At 51.0% G+C, this 11,945-nt stretch overlaps 1 protein-coding gene and 1 long non-coding RNA gene across 2 annotated transcripts; one reads left to right on the top strand and one right to left on the bottom strand.

The window, feature by feature from the left end:
- Positions 1-2,193: 2,193 nt before the first annotated feature.
- Positions 2,194-2,646, bottom strand: LOC109313427. The gene is made up of 2 exons (XR_002102045.1): positions 2,555-2,646; positions 2,194-2,299 (listed from the first exon to the last, which is right to left on the bottom strand). It is a non-coding gene; the product is annotated as an uncharacterized LOC109313427 (long non-coding RNA).
- On the top strand, positions 2,637-5,444 carry NME4 (NME/NM23 nucleoside diphosphate kinase 4). Its single transcript, XM_019539977.1, has 4 exons — positions 2,637-2,792; positions 3,884-3,985; positions 4,787-4,899; positions 5,038-5,444. The coding sequence occupies exons 1-4, from the start codon at positions 2,778-2,780 to the stop codon at positions 5,156-5,158; spliced, it is 351 nt and encodes a 116-aa protein (XP_019395522.1). The 5' UTR covers positions 2,637-2,777; the 3' UTR covers positions 5,159-5,444.
- Positions 5,445-11,945: the final 6,501 nt, after the last annotated feature.

The raw sequence follows: 11,945 nt of genomic DNA, 5'->3' as shown, positions 1-11,945 counted from the left end.
TCTCCTCCCTGCCTGCTCCCCACAAGTGTTCCTTGACAGTCTGGGAGCAGGTGCAAACAGGAGAAACCTGCCTGCCCTTCCCCTACGCCCCCAACCCCCCACAAGCTCCCCTCCACCCGGGGATAGTGGAGACACCATCAGCAGCGGGTGAGGGATCAGAGACAGGGTGAGGCTGCACCACTTGGGATTCACCCCTGGTTTTTCTAGTTCAGGGCACCCTTTAGTAGAATCCAGGCATCGCTCAGAAAATGCCAGCTTTTAGTTTCCACTCATTTTTCAACTATGGAAAAATAATAAAGCAATTATTTTATTGAAAGAACTCAGAAAGACCACAACTGGTCAGATTGGTTTTGACACTCTAAATTCCTACTGGGAATCTCTTTGTGTATCTTGTGCCTTGCTTAGGTGTTTGCACACTCAAAAGTGCTAATATTGTATTGCACTCTGTGTCACCCTTAAAAAGATCTTGTGACACCCTAGTTGAGAGTCACTGGTACAGATACTAAGTAACAACCTCTGGTTCACACCCTAAGCTCTAGATTCCTGTGCATGTGTGCTCCCTGCGCCCCAGGCTTCATTTCAGAGTTCATTGCCTCAGCCAAAGGGCAGCAACTCGCGTATCCTTCGCTCCGTGCCCTGATGCCATCTGGGCACTTCTGTTCTTTGGCCCTTCATCTTCATTGTCCTTATACTCCACTTAGGTATTGGAGTTATGCCCATTCCCATGGCATCTGGTTTCATCCATCTGCTACAGCCCCTGAAGGATTTTTGATGGGTATGTTACCTAAACTTAGTGTCAGAATTTAGGTGGTGTCACTGAAGTCATAAAAAACGGCTTGGACAAGAATAGTCTGTTCTCTGCAGAGAGCATTTATTGAGTAAAGCAGCTTACAATGTTAAGCGTAAGACAAAGAAACAACAGAAAACTTTGCCTAAGTTAAGGCGCAACAAAAACTTTGCCTAAGTCTTACATAGTCCTGAGAACAAAGTGTCTCCCTGCAGCCAGGCATTCAGAAATCCTCTGGGTCTGCAGTTCTTTTTGGCAGGTGGGGGCAGAGGTCCATGATCCTCATTTTTTCTTGCTCTTGTAGGAGTGATCTGCCCTACTTCCCTTCCTTGATCACCTTGACAACAGCACATCGTTTGTCCCTCTCAGGGTGTTTGTCTGTTTGGTCTGGATTCCCCGGTTTTCAAAGGTTTTATCATGTTTATGGTGTGGGTGGCACTGTTTAGAGAGGGCCTATGGCTCACTTTGAATACTGATCTGTTGTAGCCCCCTGCTTCTTTAGATCACTTAGGTTATCTCAGGGGTAGGCAAAATATGGCCCGTGGGCTGGGTCCAGCACACCAGGTGATTCTAGCCAGCCTGCAGCAGGTCCCTCAGCCTTGTCCAGTCCAGACACGGGGGGCAGCCTGGGCCATGGTGTATGACTGGTCCCACTGTCCGTAGGTGCAGAGGTGCTGCTTGGCGTGGAGCACAGCCCACCCTATCTCCACACAAGGGTCTCAGGCATGCCAGGAGCTGTAGTCCATGGGGCTGGGTGGGGCGGAGGAGGCATGGCAGCTGGACTCAGCTTCCTAGCAGCCCTTGTAGGAGTGGTTCGCTCTGCCCTCACACTTCTGGCTGCTGCTGCCAGTGTCTTCACCACCACCGCCAGTCCCTTCTTGCTGACTGGGACATCCCTGCCAGTCTGTCCTGCACCCACCGCTCCAGACAGAGCGAGTGGGTGGGGTCTCCAAGGAGAGCGGCCCAGGACCCCGACAGGTGGGACACGCTCAGCCTGCAGGGTCCATGAAAACCCTGCCTGCCTGCCCGCTCACACACTCTGTCCAGAGCCCCCGACAGTGGGTGCAGAGCCAGTAGGATCAAATGGGATCTCTCTGCCCCTCCCCCCGCCCCCAACTGGGTGGTATAAACAGCTGTGATAGGGGGCTGAGGCTGGGGCTGGGTCAGCACCCCCAACCTCTTCCCGGCCCTCAAGAGCTCACCAAAACGTAAGTGGCCCTCTAGCCCAAATAATTGCCCATCCCTTGGTTATCTCTTATCCACTGAAACAATCTGCCCCCCTGCTACCTTGGTTACACAGGTTATCTACTCAATATCTTTTCCCATCAGCTAGAGAATTAGTTAAATGGCCCAAAACTGTTGTGATGATGCCTTAAATTCCCCAACAGGCACAGATTTTTTTTTTTCATTCTTATTTTGTTGACCAGCTCAGTAGCCAGAGGGAGGCTAAGCCCAGCCCTCATTTGGTTCCTCTGGCTTGGTATTGGCCAAGCACTTAGCACAACTCCTTGGCTGTTATCTATGGCAGTGGTCTCCAAACTTTTTTGATCACGCATCCCTATCAATAAAAAATTTTTGAGCACGCACCCCCAATATATGTATATTTATATTCGCGCATCCCTATCAGTAAATTTTTTTGAGCATACCCCCTAATATATGTATATTTATATTTATATAAATATAAATAAAAGTTCTAATATTTTCTTCCTGCATCCCAGTGGATTGTCTTGCACACCCCCTGCGGTGTGCGCACCCCACTTTGGAGACCACTGATCTATGGTATCTAGGATTCCAAGGTAGGCTCCCATCCCAGCACCATCCAGCTTGTGTGTTAGCTAAACTGTCATCTACCCTTCTCCATTTCTCCCAACTAGGGATCCCTGGGATCCAGGAGCGGACGCTGGTGGCAGTGAAGCCAGATGGAGTGCAGAGGAGGCTGGTCGGTGACGTGATCAAGCGCTTTGAAAGGCGTGGGTTCAAGCTTGTGGGCATGAAGCTGCTCCAGGTACCTGCCTGCCCATGGGCAGTTGTTTTGTTCCATAGGACAGCCTGGTTCCCCACCCAGCTGGGGCCAGGGATGTGACTGGATAAAGCAATTCAAGACTCAGAGCATGGACTGGACTTTACTGCTGGGAGTGTAGTTCTAACAATGCTAGCCTGTGCCCAACGGTGTGGGCAGGGCATGTCTGTCTATTGTTCCCTAATGGGCCCAGCTCTGCCAACACCCCTCACACCTGACCTTCAGCATCTCCTCCTCCTCCCCTAGTGCTGAGCATCCAAACTGACCAACATCCTTGTTATCCAGCCCTGTCCCTCCCTACATCCCCTCATTCTGGCAATGTACCACTGTCCAGACCCTCAGTAGCCCACTATTCCAGTTCTGAGTCTCTCTTCCCCCATGCCAAACTTATGGCAACAACTTGCATCCTTTATTATTGAAATCTTGCAACCCCTATAATGCCCCTCAATCCCAGCCTTAAGTACTCACTACTGTTTCTGGCTTGGTTTCACCTCACAGCTTTGGCAATGCTCCACAGTCCCAAGCTGCAGCCCCTTGATATTATAGCCCTGGGCTCCCCCACATCTCTGGTGATGTCCCTTTCTCTTGACTTGATGCATCCCTGCTAATCCACTCCAAAGCACTTAAAGCCTGAGCTGCTTGTTGCTGTGTGCGGCTGCTTTGTATCATGAACATGAGAGGTTATGCTGACTTCTGACTCCTCACACTGGTGATTTTACCCAAATGTAAACCTGTCTTTGCAGTGATGAGTCCTGTCTCCAGTAAAGTTAACTTTTCCCCAGTAAGTTCCAAGTGCCCGCTCCACCACTGGAGACTTGGGGATTGGTTAGCTGGGATGGACACAAGGACATAAACAGGGAGACCATGTTCATGCGATGGGGTAGGAGAGAACTAGGTTGGAGCTTAATCTCCAGTGTAAGGCCAGATTCCTGTGGTGAGGGAGGCAGGAAAGAGTGAGACCCGGGACATAATGGCAGTTGCTGGATGCACACTCTTCCTTTTGGACCTGCTGCGTTCTTTAGCTTCTGTTTGAGCACAGCCTTGTATCTCAAGACAGGGCTGTCCTTTCCTTCCAGGCCAATGAAGGGATCCTGTCTGAACATTACCACGAGCTGCGGAGGAAGCCCTTCTACCCTGCATTGATCCACTACATGACTTCAGGCCCAGTAGTTGCTATGGTATGGCTGTGTGTCTGGCTTGCCATCTCAGTGCATTCATGTGGAGAGCAGGGGAAGGGGTTGAGATGATGGCTGCGGGGAGGGGAGGTGTTAGAGATGGCTTAAGCTTCATTGTATCTCTCAATGAAAGGGACTCTTCCCATCCATTATTATTAGACCCTCTGTGGGTTTCGTTTTTAAAGTGGGTTGTACACACCAAGATCTGAATGGATAATGATCCTCACTGGGGCAGTAATGGGGAGAAGCAGGGCCCATCCCTTGCTTCACTTGGTAGAGCCAGGGGAGACTGGCCTTGTATGACTGCCCAGATGGACAAAACTGAAGTGTGGGCACCGTGCAGCCCTTTCACTGTAGTCATCTGAGGAGGCTGAGTGCCATGAGGCAGAGGAAAAGCTGGTGGATTTGTGCTGACAGCACTCCTCCAGTGCTTCCCGAGTCCCAGGCCTTGCTGTCTAGCTAGCTTTGCTCTCTGCTTTGGCTTGCTCAGCCCCCATTGTTTTTTCCTTCCCACTTGTTCCATTTCCTCCGTTTTTCTATTGGCTCTGTTCTCTGCTTCCAGTTGGGAAGAGGAGACATGCTACACTTGCAAATTCAGCATGAGTCCAGCTACAGTGGGAGACAGTGTCTGCCTTCCCCAACAAATCCACACAACAGTGAATGCGGTTGACAGAGCAGGTGGAAGTGAGGGGAGTCAGAGCTCTCTCTTCCCCAGAGAAATTTCAGTGGGAGTTTGTGCTGCTGGCTGGAGTGACTCACTGCTTCTCTCCAAACACAGCCTCATGCAGCCCATTTGTGTTGCAGGTGTGGGAAGGTTTCAACGTGGTCAGGACTTCTAGAGCTATGGTAGGAGATACCAACTCCACAGAAGCCAAGCCTGGGACAATCCGGGGAGATTTCAGCGTCCATGTCAGCAGGTACAAACATTCAATACCAATCCAGCCATTATGCATCAGTGTGCTAGGCGGTGCCAGGTGTGAGGGCTCCAGCAGACCTACCAGGTCCTGATAGTGTGACTGTTTGCCATCCTTACCATGTGCTTCTCTTGACAACAGGAACGTTATTCATGCCAGTGACTCCGTGGAGACGGCCCAAAGGGAGATCAGCCTGTGGTTTCACAGCAGTGAGTTGGTGGACTGGGAATGCTGTGATCACAATATCACTTACCAGCTCTAAAGGCCTTCCCTTGCTCAGTCACTCGCCAGGATCTACCTCTGATAGCAAGTTGCCTTTCCATAGCCCCTTTCAGCCCAGCAAGTACACCCCCAGGCCACACTTGCATCACATTGACTCTGCTGGAGGGGACAGATTTCCCCCTTCATGTTGCCAACTACTGATTATGTTGGACTTGCCCTTCTTCTTACCATGGTGCCCATAAACTCTTGATGGTCAGATACATGTGAAGTAAGAAGGTGGCATTAAGGCCTGAAAAGATTCACATTAAAATTGAATTTGTTACAAATGTGTATTGCTGGTGTATCTTATTCTTCTGTTTTCCTGCCTTTGTTGGTGGGGAGTAGAGTCTGGTGGGACAAACCATCTCTGTGACTGATAACCTAAACAGAATAGCTCCTAATTCCTATCTGTAACTAAGAACATACAGTCAGCCTCCCTGAGACATCTTGTGGTTGGTCATAAATGGCAACACTGAGGAGGGACTCTGCAAGCGAGGGCCCTGGGTGAGGAGCAGCAGCTGTCCATCATGACTCTGGGGAGAACAAGCAGAAACTTTGGAGGAGGCTTTCTTGCACCAGAACAATGCCGTGCACCAATACAGGTTGGAGACTGACTGGCTGGGCAGCAGGGCAGCAGCTCTGCAGAAAAGGACCTGGGGTCACCATGGGCAATAAGCTGAATCTGAGCTAGCAGTGTGCCCTTGTTGCCAGCAGATCCAGGGAAGTAATTCTTTCCTCTTTTCAGCACTAGTGAGGCCACATCTGTAATACTGTGTCTAGTTTTGGGGCCCCTGCTACAAAAGGATATGGACAAATTGGAGTCCAGTGGAGGGCAACAAAAATGGTTAGAGGGCTGGGGCACAGGACTAATAAGGAGAAGCTGAGGGAACTGGGCTTATTTATTTTAGAAAAGAGAAAGCTGAAAGGGGATTTAAGAGCAGCCTTCAACTATCTAAAGAGGGGTTCCAAAGAGAATGGAGTTAGACCCTTGGTGGGCAAAATGGTGGATCCAGCCAGCAGCAGGACTCATTTCCCAGCAGCCCCTGCCCACATCACTGCAGTTGGTTTCCATGAAGACCCTGGCTATGGCAGGGCCAAGGTTTCCATGAAGATCAGCCCCAGTAGCACGGGCAGGGCATATGGCTGGGTGGGGAGCTGCTCTAGGGCTGGGATTGGGACCTTGCAGTTGTGACAGCATGGTCCAGAGCCAAGGTAGAACTGGGGTCCGCTGCCTGCACGCCTTGGCAGGAGCATGCAAGTAGTGGATTGCAGCTCTGCCCCAGCTCTGTGCTGGGGTGGAAACTGCAGTCACTCGCAGTTCCTTCCCACCTATCATGTCTCAATAGAGGCAGGACAGAAAGCAATGTCTTAACCAGGTACAAATTTAATATAGGTATATATAAAAAGGTAGTGAGCTAAAGTGAGTATTTACAGGTTATAAATGCATATAACTATAAACATATCCAAATGCAAATGGTAAGCGTAATGGTCCCAAATTATATGAACAGATACATACAACGATAAATGACACTCTAAAATACAAGGCATACAGTTAACAGTTAATAAACACTCCAAAATATGAGACGCAAGAGTTCTCTAGTGGTTCCCCTCCTCTAGGGCATCTCTTCCTCCTGCCTCTTTATTGAGGCTACCTTCCCCGAGTGTCACTCCCCGGTGGGAGACCCATTGCCCCACTGACCCACGTGCCCCAAGAAGCCGGGTCAGTGGGGCAGTGTTCATAAGCTCCCTGGCCTGCCTAATGTTTCTCTAGGGAGGGCTCAGTCCAGGCTTTGGGGGAGCGGCATGACTTGCTCATGCGTCCCAGTGGCTCAATCCTTCTCAGGGGGAGTTGCAGGCCTGGACTGCCTCATGCATACCCAGGGCCATGACACTCTGAATGCTGCTTCGTGTGCTCAGGAACTGCTCCGTGTGCAAGACCCTTGCAGACCCACTGCAGGGAATGGGTCCCAGACTGCCTGGCCCCTCCTTCTCCTGGGCGTTATGCCCTGCAGTGACTCACCCTGCGGTAGCGCTGACTCCCATGCCTGGCCTCACGGCAGGACTGGAGACCTCAGCCACCTTGCTGCAGCTCCCAGGGTCCCGGTCCCTCGCAGACCCTCTGTGCAATGACCCCTGCACCCCAGCCCAGCCTCATGCCAGGGTTGGAGACCTGAGCTGCCTCGCTGTGGCTCCCAGGATCCAGGCCCTCATGGACTTCCGTGCAGCAACGCCTGCACTGCAGCCCAGCCTCATGTTGGGATTGGAGACCTGAGCAATCTCACTGCGGCTCCCAGGGTCCAGGTCCCTCATGGACCCTCCATGTAGTGACGCCTGCACCACCTACTGCTTCCATCCAGCAGCAGAATCTTTGGGGCTCGTCTGGGCAGCCGGATACGCCCACTGGGCAGCTCTTCTTGGCCCTGAGACCTCTTCCTTCTTCATCCCTCACTGACTGCACTGCATGCTCAGCATGCAGCTGCTTATATCCCCTCTTGGGGCTCCGCCCCCCCCCCCAGATTGAACATGAACCAATTAGGGGGGCTGCAACTGCAGTTCCCAATTAAGTCCACTCTTGCCCCCACCCACTTTGGAGTAGACGGGGAGTGGACTCTCCTTCCCTGCCTGTCTCTGATTGGTGGGGTTTGCTCCACTAATTTGCTCCTAAGCCCAGAAAGCCTGGGGAAGCCCGGCAAGCCCGCCACTTTAGGAAACACTTTCTCACTAGGAGAGTAGCAAAGCACTGAACAGGTTACCCAGAGAGGTTGTGGAATCTGCATCCTGAGAGGTTTTTAAGACCTGGGTAGACAAAGCCTTGGCTGGGATGATGTAGTTAGGGATGGTTCTGCTTTGAGCAGAGCTGTAACAGGGAGCTGCTTCTCAGCCTCTCACAAACATGAGCCCATGTGCAGCCAGAGTCTCTGCTTTACTCACCCAGGAGCCATGCTGGGCTTCCACAGTTGGTGGTGGGCTCACCCAGATAGGGCTGGGAGCCAACTCCAACACCAGAGACATGAGGGACCCCAGGGGTGACAGGGCCCCCGTCTGGCTGAGCCAGAAGCTGCACCGGGATCCCACCACTGCGGCTAGCCTGTCCCGGAGAGAACCCAGAAGTGTTAGCAAACCCTGGCTTCTGACAGTCCCCAGCTGCTGGCATTCAAGTGACTGGAAAGCTGGAGATGATTGGATCCCTGGACATCCAGCAGATTTCAAAGCAAGAGGGCTGAGGCCCATAATCCCCCAGAGAGGCAAGTGCTTGGTCTCCTGGAGGAGAGTGGTAGGCATCTGTGTGGAGATACAGAATAGAACCAGGAACGCTACAAATCCAGGTCCCAGCCTCAGGCAAACCTTGGATGACTGGAGCGAGCCAGTAAGGATAACCGGTGGACAAGAGCAAGCACCCCTAATTTTCTATGATTCTAAGGAAGTTTTGCCCCTCCTGTTGCTGTAGACATCAGGGTACTTTTTGACCTTTCTCAGAAGCATTTGGTGTTGGCTGCTGCTAAAGCTGGAGATTTTGACTGGAATGTACCAGTGTTCCTAGTGGGACTAAAACCTGGACATTTCTGCCTAGAGTCTTGCCCCCCTGCTCAGGGTCAGACCAAGTTGAGATCAGGAAGGAATTTAACCCACATTCAGATGGAGATGGACTGTGAGGGGTTATGTATTTGTAACAGGGACATTGCCCTCTTCCTTAGATCTGTAGAGCACATTTTAATAACGTTTGCAGCAGCAGGATGCTGACAGCCCTTGTCCCCCTGTTTGTCTGTGACAGGTCAGGGTGCTTTTGGTGCCTTTGAGCAATTTGCCTTGTGCAGCAGGATTGATTGTGTAGTTTTAGGAGTAGGTTAAGGGATGGTTTGGATAGAGAGCAGGGGATTGGACTACATGATCTCTGGAGATCCCTTCCAGACCTACCTTTCTGTGATTCTGTGATGACAACTTTTAACACTGAGTGATACTTGACTTTGATGGGCCATAGTGTGCATTGGCTAGTTCTTTGACTACTGGTACCATTCTGCTAATAAGGATTTTTAAGTTGCTCTGGTAGAGGGGACAAAATTCTTCCTTGTTTTCTTTCACAATCCTGCAGGTGGTCTGGTCCTGATAGAAATTTTTGCTGCACATGGAGACCTTCCTGTCCTGTCAGGAGTCCCCATATTCACTAAGGATCACAGACCATCGTCCCACACTCTGTATTGTAAATACAAGAAACAGCCACCCATTACACCACAGGAATCAGAAACTGGTCCACTGACCATGGTATCTCATACTACAGCACCACTGAAACCTTAAACTGTAGGCCTGTGCAAAGCAGCAGGTATTCACTTCAGATTTGGATTCGGCTGATTCAGAGGGACAATGATTCAATTTGGTGGTTCAAATCACTGTCCTGATTCGAGTCAGCCAATTCAGAGACGGAGATTCAGAGATTTGGCCATAGACTATAATGGGGAATCACTAAAATACCTGTAACTTTGTCATTTTTTTAAAGATTTGGATGAAAACAGTAGATATGGTAGCTCCTTTGGAGGGCATGAAGCCTGCCAAGTTTCAAGGAGGTAGGTGCAGGGGTTTTTGTGAAAGTGTACCTCAAACTGTTGAAAGCAAAACTCATGTCACTTGCGTGTTAAGGCAGAGTGGGATGAGTGCAGCAGGGATGGTAGCCCCTCGTGCGGGCACAAGGCCTGCCAGGATTCAGGCACAGTGGTGTGGGGGTTTCTGTGAAAGTGCATCTCAAGGTTCAGAAAGCAAATAAAAAAAGCAAATAGGTGGGGGATGAGGAGGGTGGCACTCGCTTGCTTTCTGAGTGCCAATCCTTTCTTCTTTGGATTGAATGCGTTTATCCCCTGACCCCTGTACAAACTAGCCCAGTCCTGTTGACCTCCCAGACTTGCAGCCAGGCCCATCTACTGAGCAGTCACTGGGAGAAATTCTCAGTCAGTTAGGGTGGGACTTCTGTCTTAAAGAGCAAGATGAGATGTGGGAGGTGGAATCCGTTTGGGCCTGCTGACAGCTGATCAGTATGAGATGCATTTGGGGCTGGCGGGGAGGGGAAGGAGAAATGCTGCTGAATTTGGGGGTTATGATTTTATTCCCTTTTTGTTTTGCTTATCTCTGTCACAGGCACTTAGTGCCCTGGAATGGCCTTCTGTGGGGTGGAGTTTTTAAATAAAGTATCTGGCCCTGCATATGTAGGCCTGAGACCACATCTTCCTTCTTTCACCCCTAGCTAGAGAGTCCAGACTTCTTTTCCCAGCTTCCTCATACCTTTCATACTTACCCACATTTAATCTCTGGCCAGTGGCTGTGAATCCTCTATGGACAAAGATGTTCCAGAGACTTTCCTTTACCCCTTTCATATTATAAATATTGGCCACATGCCCAGGGACTTCCCATATGCTGAGAGCAGAGAAGCAGTGCGTGTAGAAGTCATTGTCAGTCCACACAGGTTAGGGTCGTCTCTCTTGGGGTACTCACATGACATACCCCAAAGTGTTTGAGATATACCAAAGTATCTCCTGGTCCTCTGCCCAGTCACTCTGGGACCTGCCTGTTGTACCAGCTAGCAGCATTCAACCATGTTCTGCCTCGTGACAGTTGCATGGTTTCTCCAAACTCTAGAAACCTTCAGTAGTACCAGCTGGAAGAATGGGTGCATGTACTGTTATACACCTAAATATTGTGCAGACAGCAATCATACACTTGACAGGGTAGAGTTATGTTTTCCTCTGAAGACTGGGTGAGGATCTCAAGCCCACTAGTGGAGAGGAGGAGCGATGGTGGATGCCAGACTAGCAAATTTCCTGCCTTTCTAGGAAAGATTGGGCGCATCTACATGAGATGCTTTACTGCACAGTAGACTAATTTATTGCTTAGTAAAGTGTCACCATCAACACATGCAGCTACTTACTGTGCAGTAAGTTAATTTATTGTTTGCAAATGCAGGTAGCAAATTAACCGTGTAGTAGTTGCTGCACAGTAGCACATGTGTAGATACTAATCAAGAGCAAATTTGCTCCCGGTCAGCCCCACCAACAGAAGGCCATCTGGGGCCCGAACCTTTTCCAACACCAGGGCTGAGGTAGCTCTTTGCCTGCCCCAGCTTGACCTTTAAAAGTCTGCAGTGATCTCAGAGCCTGTGCCACCTGCTGCCTGCCTCTGGCCACTGAGTCCCATAGCAGTGGCCCCATGCCAGGTGCAGCAGCCTGTACTGACCTGACATTGACCCCAGGGCCAGTCCCACCACCTGCCTGCCTGCTGTCCTCTGTACCCCTGTGCTGCAGGTACCTGCCCAGGCCTGGCAGCACCCACAGGGCCGCAGCACTTGAGGGCCATAGAGGCAGCGATCCTGTCATCATTCCCAATGCCACACACTGTGTTCTGGGGACCCAACTGGTCCCAGGATGAGACCATGGACTTTGTGGTGCTGTGGGGTGATGCTGAAGTCCAGACCCAGTTTGCCCAGGGCAGGTGCTCCAACATCCATATCTGTGAGGCCCTGGTGGGACACATGCAGGAGCAGGGGCATGACAAGTCAGTGTGGCAGTGCCACAAAAAGGTCAAGGCCCGGCAGGTGCAGTGGATCGGTATCACCAAACACAACCACCAGTTGGGGGGCTGTCCACAGGGCCATGCACTTTATGCAGCAGCTGGACTGCATTCTTGCACCCTGGGACCCTGGGTGGAGCTATGCTGTGTTCTCCAGCATGGGCAGCCTGCCAGGGCATCCGCCATGGCCTGGCAGTTGCAATGAGTCCTCAGCAGGGAAAGGACCCTCAGGGCCCCAC

Source organism: Crocodylus porosus, unplaced genomic scaffold, assembly GCF_001723895.1.
Source record: "Crocodylus porosus isolate Cpor-Errol unplaced genomic scaffold, CroPor_comp1, whole genome shotgun sequence".
NCBI lineage: Eukaryota > Metazoa > Chordata > Crocodylia > Crocodylidae > Crocodylus > Crocodylus porosus.
The sequence above is the reverse complement of the archived record's forward strand: the minus strand, read 5'-3'. Positions and strand labels throughout refer to the sequence as shown.